General features: G+C 38.3%; 1 protein-coding gene across 5 annotated transcripts in view; it reads right to left on the bottom strand.

The window, feature by feature from the left end:
- Nucleotides 1-9,209: 9,209 nt before the first annotated feature.
- The window catches only part of hivep2a (HIVEP zinc finger 2a), a 65,439-nt gene continuing 58,846 nt past the window's right edge, over nucleotides 9,210-15,802 (bottom strand). For all 5 annotated transcript variants that reach the window (XM_057352348.1, XM_057352349.1, XM_057352347.1 and 2 more), the window contains 5 exons: nucleotides 15,416-15,567; nucleotides 14,790-14,965; nucleotides 14,500-14,601; nucleotides 13,378-14,261; nucleotides 9,210-11,514 (listed from right to left, as the gene is read on the bottom strand). In XM_057352348.1, the coding sequence (XP_057208331.1) occupies nucleotides 10,789-11,514; nucleotides 13,378-14,261; nucleotides 14,500-14,601; nucleotides 14,790-14,965; nucleotides 15,416-15,567 (2,040 nt within the window). In that variant the 3' untranslated portion in view covers nucleotides 9,210-10,788. The remainder of the gene's footprint in view (nucleotides 11,515-13,377; nucleotides 14,262-14,499; nucleotides 14,602-14,789; nucleotides 14,966-15,415; nucleotides 15,568-15,802) is intronic.

Raw genomic sequence — 15,802 nt, 5'->3', positions numbered from 1 at the left:
AAAGCAACTATAGTAGCTACACCAAAACTGAAGCCTATCTAAAGTAAAGGACTTTTACATAATAGTTTTTGCATTCAATTGATTTTCGTGTGAATTTGAAAAATCAAAACAAAACGAATGTTTATCACTGAATATGCATGGTAATGAAGGCATGTGGAATATCTCTAAACAACACTATTAACTTTTTCCTATAACACTGAGCACTCCATGAGAAGAAAGCATTTACTATTATTTGATTGCATTATTTTATATTATTAAGATGAACCTATTATTTAAAACTGATCTATTGAAAAATATCAGCCGTTCTAGAAACACATAAAACAATTTTTTTTTGCACATTGCTTATTTTTGTACCTCGATAATGTTACATTTATCAATCCATCAATCCAATAATATAGCAATATTATAAACTACGGTGTTCGCCCTAATGCTGAAATTACATGGCTGTTTTGTCACTGACTTCCTCCTCATTAAACCTAACACACCTTAAAGCAAGACCTTGCCTCGGGTTACTTGACACACTAAAGCAGTAAAAATTAAAGCATGGCTATTGTACAGATATAACAAGGGTGTTTTAAGAATTCAGTATTTTTTCTTCTACCAAGCTCTTGTGTGAAGTAAAGACCCACAAGGGAACCAGGAAGTGTTGTGTACAGGCCTTGTGATACCCTGATGATCTATTGACAGTATCGATCTCAGAATAGAGGTGGTAATTAAAAATATAGGCTTGCTTTCTGAAATATCTGAAAATATCTTGAATTATGCCTTATGTACCCAAATGCAAACATGTACATTTAGTTGTTTGTCAAAATGTAAATAATGGGAAAAAATGAAATGATCTAAAAAGCAACTAAGTTAAGCTTTTATTTTTTATTCTGCGCTTTTATTTACAATGAAGATGAACTCCTCACCTCAGGGTTGACAGAAAACGAGCGCTACACCTCCGCCTAGTGTTCACATCTGGAACTGAAACACCTTTGTAAGGTAAGCTAACAATGTAACTTTTTCCCATTGCTGCTTTTTCTATCACAGCAGGTATTTCTTACCAGAGCTCCTCTAAATATTGTTAAAAATAGTCATTTCCCCATTTCGGCTCAAACGATCAGTCAGATGTTCCGTGATGTGGAAAACCATTTGGAAACCTCATAATAACCTTGCATACGGACTTATCAGGTGAGAATCTTCAGAGACACTATTATTAGAGTTACCGTAGAAACACCCAATGCAAATTTTAAACGATGTTTGATTCATTTCTCCAGCAAATTTGGGTGATTTTTGTGCGGTCTCCAATGGCAAATTCGCGTCCCTCTGCCATAATCGTTCTGAAGTCTTGAACTGGGATCTCTGAAGGGAGAAGTTTACGTTAACTCATTCTAGAAATGTGTGTATATTTCACCTTGAATTAATTAAATTTATGTATAATAAAGTTTAAAATGCAACAAGGAATACGACCCATAAGCTCTTGCACCTGAATATTTTGTTTGTAAATAGTTTTTTTCGAAGGTCGTCTTTTTTTGTTTCAACACAATTTTTAATTTTTGTTGTCGTTTTTTTGCAGTTTAAAAATCAAGTAACCGGGAGGTTTTATTTGCTTCGCTATACGCTAAGAACCTCTTCAACAACTTTTATTTTTTCCTCTCTATAATATTGCAATTGTGTTAGCCTACAGTATGTTATAATATCACCGGGTCAGTACAAAGTCAAATTAGCAAGTGAAGTTCAATCTAAATGAGAATCAAAATTGTATAAATTTAAATTAACTGACTTATAAACTCAATTTGATTTAACTTAAAAACTTGATTTTAATTGATTTGAAGTTTTTAACTAAAGTTTTTTTAAACTGACTAATGAAGCCATTTTGATTTAACTTAACATTTTAAGGCAGCTTTTGAACTAAAGTTTTTAAGTTCAAATAGGTGAATTTTTTTACCGTGTAAATATAAGTAGACCCCATTACCTAAAATAAAAAAGTTAGTAGTTAATGTTATAGGACATTAACTTAGTACAGTTAACATCTTAGGGTTTTCAAGGTAAGGGAGTTATTAAACAAAACAAAACTACTTTCTCTTTATGCAGAATGATCCTTCATTTGACATTTTCCTGAAGTGCCTTTCAATGATGAAAGATTTGCATTAATTCTGATGTTTGAAAAAAGCATCTTCGTGATGATGTCCCTTTGGCACAAATGTGGCTAAAGAGTTTATGGGCACCTGTTTGTCACTTGTGAGGCTCTGTCCATCAGAATTTGAAGATTCTAATAAATCCATAACCACTTAGAGCATTTGAATTAGATAAAACAACAGAACTAATTAAAGGTTAAGCAAACAATGATTGAATGTTATTTTTGTGTTGAATCATAGTAATTATGCAACCAGAAAAACACAAGGTTGGTCAACTGTAACTTACTGAAAAGATTTGAAGGGCTATATATTTAGATGATAATTGGGCTTACTAGGAAAGGTCTTTAAGAATGTGTGTGATTTGAGAAAACCATTGAAAGGGGTGGTTACAAATGCAAATTACGTGCAGTTGACATTTTAAAATATTCAAGATGACGACAAAGTTTTCTAATAATAGCAGATTATCGGAGGGTGGCTAATCCTACAGTGTTCAACCGAACAAAATGCGTCAGCTCTATATGAACTGTACTACATGTCTGCCATGGCTTGCTGGGCATACCTTGGCTGAAGTCAGCCTGAGAGACCAGATTTTTCAACATATGCCAGCCTAGGTCTTGCTGGGCTTCCAAAGACCCCTACTAATCTACTGCTTGTCTAAACATTTCCTCCATGGCACTGTACATTACAACGATACAATTAGAGTTCAACTTCCTGGAGAAGATTAAACACCCTTTCCTGGCTCCTGCCCTGCAAAATAATGATGCGTTTGAGGCCATTGACAGAATGATTTAGAGTTGTGCATTAATGAAAAGGTTCTTCCGTGTCACTGGCGATGTTTTGTGAATGGAAAGTAACCTCTGTGTATGTACCTGCAAACCTGAACGTTTTCCACGGCCTGCCAAAGCAAAACGATTGTTTTTCTTTCCCCAAGTGTCTCCAGATACATCAGCTGCGTTCTCTGTGTGAACTCACCTGACTTGAATGCTCTCATTCTTCCTCGTCATATTTTTCTAACTTTTTGTGAGGAAAATAAGCTGCAGTGGCGATACATGCCATATATCTCATACTGTAGCACAGTGGTCGGGAACCTGTGGCTCTTTTCACAAATCATGTGGCTCGCCAGCTATCTTACCCTTAACCAACATTTGATCGTTAAAAACAGTGCTATTAGTGATATGAAGTCCGGCTCTTTTCTACGAACCGGTTCTTTCGGACAGTTCGCTTCAATGAACCGGTTTAAAAGACCGGTTCACCGATTCTTTTACGCTCTGACGTAATGACGTCACTCTCCCTGACGAAACGCGTCAAGTCTAGTATATGCGCTGTCGGTACACGATCCGGGATGCCTGCACGATCCGTTCTGCGCATGCGCATAATGACGTAGTAAACAACGTCACGGTTTCCCTACACTATTGGTATCAAGCATGCGATGAAACACTTGACGGCCAGACGGCACAACTGGCGGCATATTTTTGTAGGCTACATTGTGTTTTTCATTTAACAGTTCATGGCGGGTCTATTTTGATGTTTTAAAATGTAGCTTACGCTATGCATTACGATGTGTTTACGTGGTTGCCAATCAAAAATAATAAAGGAGTTGTTACATGAACATACACGATTTTGGTTACATGTGGAATAAAGTCTGAGTCTTGAGAGTCTGTCACTGCAAACCTTCAGTTTCCTCCATACTCCCCTTTGCGATTCATTGCTGCATGGCATTAGGCCTACTTAACTTGCTGTGTTTCGATCTGAGGTCAGTAGTATTGTCAAAGACGGTTTTTATTAAAAGCTGCTAATATTAGTTAACTTTAAATCGACTCATTTTGTATTAGTATGGGTCTATATATAGGCTAATATATCTATCTATATAATCTAAATGAGGAATAATCCCTTCAATGGTGTTTACAGAACACAATAAGGAACATAATATGCATTTCCGCCTAGACTATCTGCACTTACATGAAGAAAGAACTACAAACAAGTCTGGGGAAACGTTACAGAGTATTTCAACGCATAGTGTGCGCATAGAAGTGACATGAGACCAGAGGTGGACAGTAGTGAAAGTCGCGGTAAGGTGCTCAAGCGTGGAACAGATCGTGCAGTGTCGTCGCTAAACAGAATTATCTACTACGTCATTATGCGCATGCGCGGACGGATCGTGCAGGCATCCCGGATCGTGTACCGACATGCGCGTCACGACACTAATCAACGGCGAACAATGTTTCTATGGTAACCTCTCGCTCCGGCAGCCCAGCATCATGTCGAAAGCCAACTGGCTGCCAATTCGCGTGTTTTTTACACAGAGCGCGAGGTCTTTTAGAAGAGCGAGCGTAATTGTTTTATTGAAATTTGTGGCGTATGATACAGAACTTGTTGCCGCGCTACGTAATCACATGTAAAACGTTTTAAAAACACATGGAAGTAAACTGGGACGCGTAGGTATGGAGGCGCTGTGTTGAGCTCCTCATTTCCGTGTGTGCAGTCTTTCTCGCATATGAAGTCCATACAGCTGTCAAGGTTGACAGAGGAGTTGTAATGCCGGTATGTAAGTGTGTTGACCTCCAACGAACCGAACTACAAAGCTATTAGCAAGATGCTAGTTCTGTTCGCTTTTGAGGTGTTGCGCAGACCGATCGGCGTATGACATCAAAGTGCCGCGAGAGCAGAGCTCCGTGTGCTTTCGAAACGCGGTACTCTTATGGCAGACATTCGCCGATCATGCAGCATTTCAAGAAGTCGAACATTGCAATGTATAGTCAGAACTGACACATATGCAGTATTTTGTGAGTATCAGTACTGTGAACGTGCACTTTTTTTTAAATTGTTGTATGTTAGATATAATGAAGTTTAATTGAATGGAGGCCCAGATGTATGCACTGTTTCGTTTGTTTCACTGTTTTTGCCTTGTCTGTGTACATGTTCTCTTATCGAAGGCAAAGAACAATTGATCCCCACAGGGACCATACGTGAGACTGTGGACATAAATCAAGTTATTAGTATTGAAGACATTGAAAGATGTTATAGTTTTTGCAATGGCTAAAAACTGGAAAAATGGCTCTTTGGTTAAAAAAGGTTCCCGACCCCTGCTGTAGCACGTCCTATGAGAAATACAGCTAAACAGACAAAAGAGAAACGTGAACGCACATTTCTTGTACATATTACAAATTTGAGGGAATATGGTTTGTCTGTTGTGTGAGCTGATGGTACGGATTCAGTCAAATTTAGTAACTTGTAAGTTGCATTCCTTAAAGCGTCAGTCCGCAAGTTTTTTGGAGTAAATATTAGCTAAAACCAATTATTGAGCAAGTACATGAAAGAACGGTGTTTAAAACTGTATCACCCTTGCTGGATTCACCACGGAAAGCTTGTAATAATGGTTTGTAATTTGCCCTGTCAGGTCGACGTTTCCGGAGATCCTTATGGTGTCTTTCGTCTGTGCGTCATTGCGTCACATTCGTACACAGAACGAAGAGGATGCGGCTGCTAGCCAGCGCGTGTATGCTGCGAGTGACAGGCGATTTGTAGCGTGTACTCACTACTGTTGGGTAGGGATTTCATACAACGTTCAGTATTATTTATGGCGGCGTTTAGTACTTTTACTTTTAAACGCCAAGCAGTGTTGACATCTGGGGATTCATCATTTGTGAAAAACAAGAAAGAACGAAGTGAAGACGGTTTACAAAGAAACAGGGAATGTGACTCGTGCGAAAATTAATATTGGCAAGGCATTTCAAAGGTGGCGGCGGGAACTCCGTGATCTGAAAGGATTGTAAACGGATGCAGACATCGCTTTATTTCTTCTGAACAGGTAAGACAAATTTTGAATATTTCAATACATAACACAAAAACCGTAGCGCACTTGTTGTGTTAATATAGACGGGTACAGTTTCATCGGTTCTTTCGCTCTTTATGTTCATTATGATAAATGTAATTTAAGCCCTATTCAGGATTAGTATTATCTGGGGACCTCCTGTGATTTAGAAATTACCTCCCCACATCTGTATTTCATTAGCACGGACCAGTGAAGCCTGTGATTTTACTCAAATTTACGGACTTATATCCCGGATATGATGGCGAGGCTTTGCATATATATATAATTGTATGATGTACAATGATTTCTGACCGTGCCTGTCAGCATTTGAGACCCGCGTTCGGGGATTTTCTGTCCTGTATGCGTTACGGGAGTTTCCATGAGAAATAACAAAATGACCCAGCACCCGAAATAATATCAAAACACTTCAACACAGCCTCCATTTGCGCTATTTGTGTCTGTTTATGTTCTTATTTGTTTCGTGTTATATCATCTGCCATGTTATCTGTGTTTATTATGCGCTACTGATGTACAGTGAAGATTCTCACCGCTGCACTGTCACAGGCCGCGACTCAAAACATCAGACTCATCCGCGCAGTTGAGCAGTGCCGAATCACAACTCACGCAAAGAAATATCTCCGCACATCACCTGCAGTAGCAATTACAAACTGAGATGGCGACAAAGAGGCCAATCCTACGGACTGCCGCTTTAAATTATGAAATTAAATGTTATAAAACACATGATATATTTCAGCACAGCAGGAACATGTCCAAGTTCTTCTGCCTGTAAATTCATTTTGCAGTGTTACAAAAGCCCTTCGGCACATGAGAACGCTGAAGGGAAAATACTGTAAACAGTACTATAAGTCTGACTTTGACATCGTCGCTGTCTCCTTTACATCTGGTTCTTATTATGACTCAGAAGTTCCAGGCCACATGTGTCTGTCCCTCTCAATAAACAGAAAGGACGAGCTAGGCAAAGCCAGTAAAATGAACCACATCACCTAACAGAATGATTCACTCTCATGTCCTGTCAGTGTATTAATAACAACTGCTGATGGTAAACACAGACATGATGATAGTATTATTATTTTTTTGATGATGATAGACATGATGATAGTTGAAGAAATGTGCTTCTGCACTTCATCGTTCAGGTTTGACCTCTTCTGTACACATTGTTATAAACATTTGGCAGTATAGTGCACAGATCAGAAAATTCTCTGACATTGGTGATCTTCATAAAAGACTCTTCGGTTTCTGTTTTTGCATATTCCAGATAAAAAACATTATATGAACTTTCTAGTTAGATGCGCTTGGCAGGTCAAATCTTGTACAACAAAGCCTTTTAATATGGTCTCAGGAAAATGCAGTTATATTATGAACCAACAGATGGCAGTATGTCTTAAAGAAAAGACCAAAGCGTGGACTCGCATGCTGTGCTGTTACAGTTTGTGTGACACTGGAAATGTGAGGAGTTTGAAAAAGCATCAAGTTGAGACCGGTACATTTTCTTCTGTTTTCCAGGCACACAAGACGTCTGTCAAAAATGACATCGGTCATCTCCAGCAGGACAGGCTCTGTTGTGGCTTTGAACAAAGCTGTGTTGGAACGTGTAAGAACATGGACTACACATGGAAAATGTGGGCTGTGGTTTTCTTCTGTTCTTGGCAAGAGATCGCCTTAGGTAAAAAAAGGAAAAATGTTAACGGTTCCCAACATATGTTCCCATGGATGTAACAGAACTTGGAGGTTGGTTCCTGAACTAATGTGCAGACCTATCATACTAATTATGAATTATTTTCAACACATTTAGTATGTAGAAATAATATTTCGATTTAAAACAGCCGAGGCAAAATACCTCACAAATATTTATTGTAGTTTGTGTGTTCCATAATTCAGAACAAAATGGGTACGAGGCTGCTGAGGCTTTCATGGTTTTAGAGGGGCTTTTATACAGTAGGTGGTATTGCCAATAGTATTTTAAAATTCTGCTCTGCTCATTTCTAGGACCATAATCAAGTTTCTGCTTGCCCCATAAAATGATTCAGTTGCATAAGACAATATTGCACAATCATTGCATAGAGGGAGGCGTGGGAAGCACCTTCTTATGTACAGGGAGGAGACCATGTTTCATTTACTGTTTTCGGTTAAAAAGTTATGAATGTCTTGTAAAGTAGTACATGATAAATGGATAATCTCAACGTTTTTTTCACCTGCAAAAAATGCTTTATAAGATTATTGAAAAGCTGAAAGTACGACATTATTGATATTGATTCATTCCTTATGAGCTACTTGATCAACTGTGGGATGCTGTGGTACAAAGTAAATCTTCTTAGATGCGAGTCTTTTAGATGTGAATGTGTAATTAAAAAAATAAAGGAGATTTAGTGTAATATTGTAGGAGTATATGAAATATGAGGAAGCAAAAGTTGGGATGTGAGGATGTAAAAACCAATATAATATAAAAGTTTAGGAGAAAGGTGAAGCTTTGCTTTTTTAGGCAAATGTTGCGTCTTAAAAAACGTACAGTTGCACTTCCATTTCCAAAATATAGTGCATTAAAACAATATAAAAATGTAAAAATATTAGAAAACAAAACTTAAAGGGACAGTTCACCCGAAAATAAAATTCTGTCTTCATTCACTCACCCTCATGTTGTTCCAAATCTGTATACATTTCTTTGTTCTGATGAACACAGAGAAAGATATTTGGAAGAATGCTTGCCTACCATAGTAGGAAAAATGTCAATGGTTGTCAAAAGTGCTCCAGAACGGTTTGCTTTCCTACATTTTCCAAAATATCTTCTTTTGTGTTCAACAAGGAAGTTAATAAAGCAATTTGTCCTAATATGGCAGGCAATGGTGGCCAGGAACTGTTTGGTTACAAGCATTCTTCCAAATATCTTTCTCTGCGTTCATCAGAACAAAGAAATTTATACAGATTTCGAACAACATGAGGGTGAGAAAATGACAGAATTTTCATTTTTGGGCGAACTGTTCCTTTAAGATTAAGTAAAAAATGTAAGCAAAAATGCCTTCTGATAATAGATCAACAGAAGGCTTTTCGAAACTTGCGTATGTTAAACTTTAGGTTTACTAAAATTAGAAATAATCACACATATTTGTGGTCTAAAATCTTAAATCATACATCTGATTTCTTGCTAAATCTGTTACCTCATTTTACCACTGAACAGACATGATTCAATAAAAAAATATGAGCCTTTGACTTATTGCCAGTTCTCAGATAAAGAGAGAAACACCACAGACCAAAAGTTACCATAGTTGTATTTATTTGAAAACAGCAATCTGTATTTTTTAACCTGTGCTGTAATTCATTCTCAAACCCGAGATTGTACATATTATTGTTTTTCCACAGAACATCACAAAGTTACCCTATATTTTTTCATTAAGTTTGTCTTTTATGCCTTTTTTTGTTTCTTTCAATACAATGATTTGTGCTTTTGATACCTTAGGTTTTAAAGACAAGTTAATACAGTTAAGTGAATAGCAGGGACTACTGACAAAAAATGTCAAGGAGTAAATTACATAGATCACAATACAAAATACAGATATACACATAAGAGTGCACTGGCTCCATACTCCAGTTCAGTTAGGTTGCTTCCACTCGAAACAGAAAAAACGTATTTTCAATCCCAGTTTTAAAAAGTGATATAATTTGGGATTTTTTGCAAAGGTTTAGGAAACTTAAGGTGCATTTTAGGAGTTCTCAGTATTGGAGTTTATGCGTGTACAATAAAACAAACAAAAAGTGTTTGTGGACTGATGACGTGGCCTGTGACAAACTGCTTCAATTCATGAATATGTATGGCTGTGAGCATACAGAACCGTAGGCATCCAATATTTACATCTGTTGGAATGTTCCCCATATTAATCCACGAGTCAAGTACTTCAAGCGACAATTCACAGAAGATCAAAATACCTTTTACATCAACCTCAGTAAGCTCTGGAGGAAATGCAGAAGTGCGAAAGTTGATTCACTTAATGCTTAACAGTTCGACATTTAAAATGTGAACGATGAAACAAAACTAGTGTAGCCTACCAGCCAATAGGAAAGAGAGGGGCACAAGCATGTAGAACCGACTACCATACTGTATGAGGGTGTCAATCTAAACCATATGTGCAGATATATTGTTTTTCTATATACTAGGTATATAAACATTTACTTAAATTACATAGAAGTCTAGGTAAAGCGAGAGAAGTATATGCACACATACTTCTAATATATATATATATATATATATATATATATAAAGCCATATTACATGTACATAATTTTTGCTCTAATTATGCAATAGCAAAACCCATGCTTTACATAGAAAAGGCATCCACGACATTAAGAAAAATTTACAATTTATGAAACATGATACAATAAATAGTATTATAGAATCGCTGCTGTACACAAAAGCCATTTCATTTCACTCATATAAAAATATGTTTTAGTGCAACCGTACATGTATTGATACTTCACATCGTTCAGACTTGAGTGTCCAAAAAAAGACGGTCAATTGCATTTCTTACAAAGCCAATACACAAAACGTGATATATTTACACATCCTCCCCGTTTAATGCTTATAAGAATATAAGCAAAAAGTAAAGAAAAGGCACGCACATCTGTACATTTCAAAGTACCAGACAAAGTCCATAAGCAATTTTGGTCAGGCTCATATATAAGTTAACATATATGTATATTCTTTATAACTTTAAATAAGAAAGTTATTATAGTTGAGATAGCAAACCGTGTTATAAAAGGCATGCTATACATGTACATCGAAACCACCGAATATCCAATCAGTTCAAAACATGCGCGCGTAATTCGTCACTCTCTCTTCGACCGTGTTCACCTGTTGTTCATAGAGTCTTTGCCTTTCTTTATGGTCACTGGCCTCTCTCCACGGCCGGACGCTCTTTCTGCCGCCTCTGTATTGTAGAGAGTGGAATGGCCTGCTGCGGGATTCTTTGATGTGGTAGACATACTGTTATCTGATCTGGAGTGTAGGGGGTGACTGATCTCCGAGCTGCTATGCTGCTGCTTTCCAGTCGGCGGACTGTCTTGCTGAGCCTCGGGTGAGTGAGATAATGTGTGCTGATGGAACGGATCGATGGGAGCTGATAATTTTTCAGGAGTTTCCTCAGATGCGATGCACAGAGAGGCGATCGCCTTAGTGCACGTTTGGATGCACTCTTCTTGCCTGCCTTCCTTATCGGACGTGTCCGTGCTGTCCCCCCTTGACTTCTGAGGGCAAGGCGACGGAGCTTTGGGGGGCACAGACTTTTCTTGGGGTTGGGGTGGGTTATCTGGGCCTCTGCAGCTGGCTCCTCTTCCCTGGGGAAGGTGGAAGGACACCTCGCTGGTGGTGGATTCTTCCGATGTGCTTTTCTGGAGGGGAAGGCGGGTGGGATGAGCATGGCCCGTGACAGAAGTGGGCACAGAGTGGACCATCTGGATGCCGCCGATGGGTATCATGGAGAACGGCGTGCGGATTTGTTGCTGGGAGTGCAGGGGAAGGTGGCTAAATAATCCCTGGTTGACGCTCAGAGCGTCTGTGTTGCGAGCCCTCTGGTCCTAAAAAGTTGAAAGACATGATTAAGTTACATGGCTACTAAAAATCGTATTCTCAAAGATAATTCAGAGCATTTTTCAGAATATTTAGTACATGTATCAATGGCTGCGATTGAAAGAAATCAAAACTCCTTGTGAAGGTAAATTCATATGAAATAAAGCTACTTTTCGAATTTCTTTTCTTTGATCATTTATTCGCTATTTGTAACACGTTTAATAAACTATTCTGCCTATCCGGTGCCACCTATTGTATAGTTATTTAACCCAGACCTCTATGGAGAGTTCTGACACTTTCCATAAAGAACAAAAACACTAATTACAACTGATCCTAGCTTACATAATAGACGTTACTCATTTATCTTAGTATCCCCCCAGCTCCATGGTAACAAGCCAGGTAATATTGAAATGAATTGCTATACTGCATAAGCACTGTATGGGTACTGCATTTTCTCCAAAGGGTTTTTTATCAACTCAAATAGAAATAGAAATGCTTTATCTTATAGCATGATGAGAAACAACATTATACAACATTCACATTGTACATTGCTAGTTGGACCCTGTTAGAGATGTTATCTAGCCATTACTGTCATTTACATGAAATGTCTGACATACTTTAGGAATTTAATGTACAGTGTGCATGCTTCTTTAGATTCTCATGCAGTCTATTATTATACTACTTCACTGTGAAGAAGTATAATGTTTTATCCCTATGGTGTGACTACTTACCTAACTTTACAGGGTCTGTATCTAGGGTCTGTGACATTTTGAGCTGTTTTGGCATTGATGGAATGTATGGTTGCCTAGCAACTAGAGGGTTAAATTTGCAATATTCAAAACGTCAGCCCAGCTACTCTGTTTAAGATAGGACTGTAAAATTTCACATTACAGTACCTCTTTTCATGGGTAACAAATGTGCTTTAAGAAACAACACGTTCCACATTTAGGTTTTTTAGTGATAGGATACGCCTTTAAATAGCTTTGTTGAGTTCTTGTATATCTTGTGTATCTAGAACTTAAAATTAAGACACCTTAGCCATTATTAAACACATTTAACATTACAGACTATTTAGCAACCTAACTCGAAATAAGTGATGGTTAGCTTACAGTTTCTTACTGTTCTCCTCCGTTAAGGATATCATAATATCGTTTTTTCACTACAAGATTACCGTGGCCAAAAGAATTCACAGTAACTATATTACTGCATCTTGAAAAAAAATTGACTTTTTTCTAAATAAATACATAACGCTATAAGTCAGAGTCATTTTTAATATTGCATGCTGAAAAAAACAATAGAGAGCTGCCCAAAACACAATAGAGCATTTTATGGATTTGAAGGTTATAATGGGAATTATTGGTTTTAATGGAAACTATAATTGTGTTTACTGAAGTGATGGATTCTATTGGTGGGATGTTATCTGGCAGATAGAACACTGTTAACTCCAATTGGAATAATGCGTAAAACACACTTCAAAACATCAATTTTGTAATGGTTTCAATGGAAAAAGCTCATGGTTCATAATGGTATCTTAATGGAAAACATTTGAATTTCTGTGATGATTTCCATTGTTTTTTCAGCACGGTGTTATTTTGTGTTTTCTCTTTTTTTGGCCAATAAATCGCACTCAAAACAGTGTTGGGCGGCAGAGAGAGAGTTTTGTAAGCGTCGCGGCTCTTAAAGCAAAATTTCAAATGGGTGCTGAATTATGTACAATATTATAATTTGTGTACTACTAACACGATATCGATAATTCTGTTTTTATATACATCACGGTTATTGCCAATAGTTGTATATTGTGAGATCCCTATTCTTTTTATCATAAAACAACGCTAAAAAGGCTGAAGAGAATGGGGAAATTTTTTTATTACCATTTCTGGACTGCTCTTGGTCTTCTGGCTTAATAATATCATCTCTGCATGTGGACTGGGGCTGGGTGCCCATGAACCAGTTTGATAATGAAGACCCCTCCTGGGGGACACAGGTCTGAACATGCACCTGTGACGGCTTCTGGGAGAGAGCCTGCCCGAGAGATCCCTTCCTGGGGATGTTGGCCGTCCTGTCTGTGAGATGGGGGAGAGATGCCCTCTAGGAGAAAGGTCCCTCCTGGGTGACAGATCTCTTCTATATACATCCCGCTTAGGGGAGATATGCCTAAGTGGAGATGCTTCTCGCCTTGGTGACAAATGGCCGCGTGGAAAGTCCCTTCGTGGAGACAGGTACCTCCTGGAGGAAGGTGAACTTTCCCGGAGGGGGGAGGAATCACAGCCTGGTGAAGACAGGCGGGAGGGGGAGAAGTCAAAGGAGGATGAGCTGTGTTCTGGAGACAGAGCAAAGTCCTCATCCATGGAACTAGGCACGTCCAGTCTGTTTTTGTGATCTTCACCCAGAGCGCCTTGAAGGAGCTTCTGGTATTCTGCCATCTGGGCTTCCCCAGCTTTCTCGCTGGGTGCCATGAGTTGGGTGATCTGAATACTGGGCAGACTTGTGAAGTAAGTGAAAAGAGGCTGCTTGGAGGCATTGGATTCTTGTGAAGCAGCCACTGCGGTGATGGAGAGAGACGGGATAGCACATGGCTGTGGGCTCGTGCTTCGAGACCGTGTCTTTGGTGTCGAATCGCCATCGTACTCGTCGTCATCATCCTCATCTTCATCAACTTCATCGCCGTCCTCCTCAGCTCCCTCGGATTCATCAGCGTCAGAGAACTGGTGCTCGGTCATCTTCTCAGATTTTCTTGGGATCTCCTCAGTGGTGTCTGCAAAACAAGAACAATAGGAAAATATCTTAACTGACATTGTAGACAAGTTTAAGGTGATAGCAAATTCTAATGTTGCTTTATTACTCCTTTAAACAAAATGTGCAAATCTCAATTGTCCCAGAAGGGTCTCTCTTTCTCTGATAACAGATGTGATTTAAAAATGAATCTTTATGGTGGATTCTAATTTAATTATTTCATTTAAAACTGGTGGTCTGGATTTTGGTAATAAACATACCTGGTTCTTCAACCTCGGCCTCATCCACCGATGACACAGACACTCCAAGCTCTAAGCACTTTTTCATGTGAGCTTTTGACTTCATGTGTTTTGTAAGGTTTCCTGAAAACAGATATGAAGTGTTAATAATGTGCGTTAGTAATGTTAGTGTATTGGCATCGAAAATGTATCCACAATAAATAGTACAGAGATCCTCATTTTTTCAATGTAAAGGCAAGAAAACCCAGGATTTGTTTTCTTTTTGGTGGACATTTGCACATGTTACTAAATGAATAGGGAAAGAACCCCACCTTTTGTTTTAAAAGCAAAGTTGCAGAACTTGCAGACGTACGGCCTGACATCTGTGTGTGTGCGAATATGTTTCTTCAGCATGCTTGGCTTTTTACAGCGGATCCCGCACTCTTCACAGATGTACTTTCCCCTTCCTCGGCCGCGCACGTAAACATAGTCCTCATTGGATTTGTACCTGAAATGAAAACAAGAAGACATATTAACTTTACTGGAGGGTATCCAGTATATCGGTGAATGTTGATGTGAGCTTTGGTGCATTGGATTTTAAACCCTATTATACATTTCGAAGGTATCATTCATTTACAGGGACATGTTTCTTAACTCTGTTTTGAACGGAAACATTTTTACAGCTGTGTCCATTCAGGGATTTTTTTCTTGCAGCACAGGTTTTTCCTTTTTTCTGTTTAACATTCTTTGGACAGTTCTACCATCTACACATCTAATCAATACAGAAGCCGCAAGCATTCTTGTTCAAATGATTAAGCCACCATTACATGAATTTGTATATTGATAGAAGTTGGGTTCCTCAACTCCTAATATTTGTGTCCTAGTAGTGTTAACATTTATTTAAGAGGAAGTCTATTTAATATAAAAAGCAATACATTCGAAAAGAAGCAGCACATACCCTCCTTCAAAGATTTTGATGCGAGTGGGTTCAAGCTGTTTCGAAGACGCTTCTTTCTCTCCATGGTCTTCTTTTCCCCTGTCTCTTGAGCAAACTCCCTTCATTTTCTTCCCAAACTTTCCAACATCCAACTGTATGAGCTCTGGCTTTATCTGAAAATGTAAACATAAGACAAGACTGAAAACTAGAATTTGACTGATCAAATTGATTGATCAAAAAGTAGCTCTAACAATTTTTTTAGTGGATTCTCTGAAAAAGACTGAACTCCTTATATCTGTCAAAATTTCTAAAATTATTATATAAACTGGAATATGTGCTGGGATTTTCCCATTTAAAACAAACTATTACTTATAATAAAAGGGCGAGTTAATGTAATGAAATGTAGAA

The sequence above is a fragment of the Triplophysa rosa genome, linkage group LG15 (genome assembly GCF_024868665.1).
Source record: "Triplophysa rosa linkage group LG15, Trosa_1v2, whole genome shotgun sequence".
NCBI lineage: Eukaryota > Metazoa > Chordata > Actinopteri > Cypriniformes > Nemacheilidae > Triplophysa > Triplophysa rosa.
This window is presented reverse-complemented; position numbering and strand designations above follow the sequence as displayed.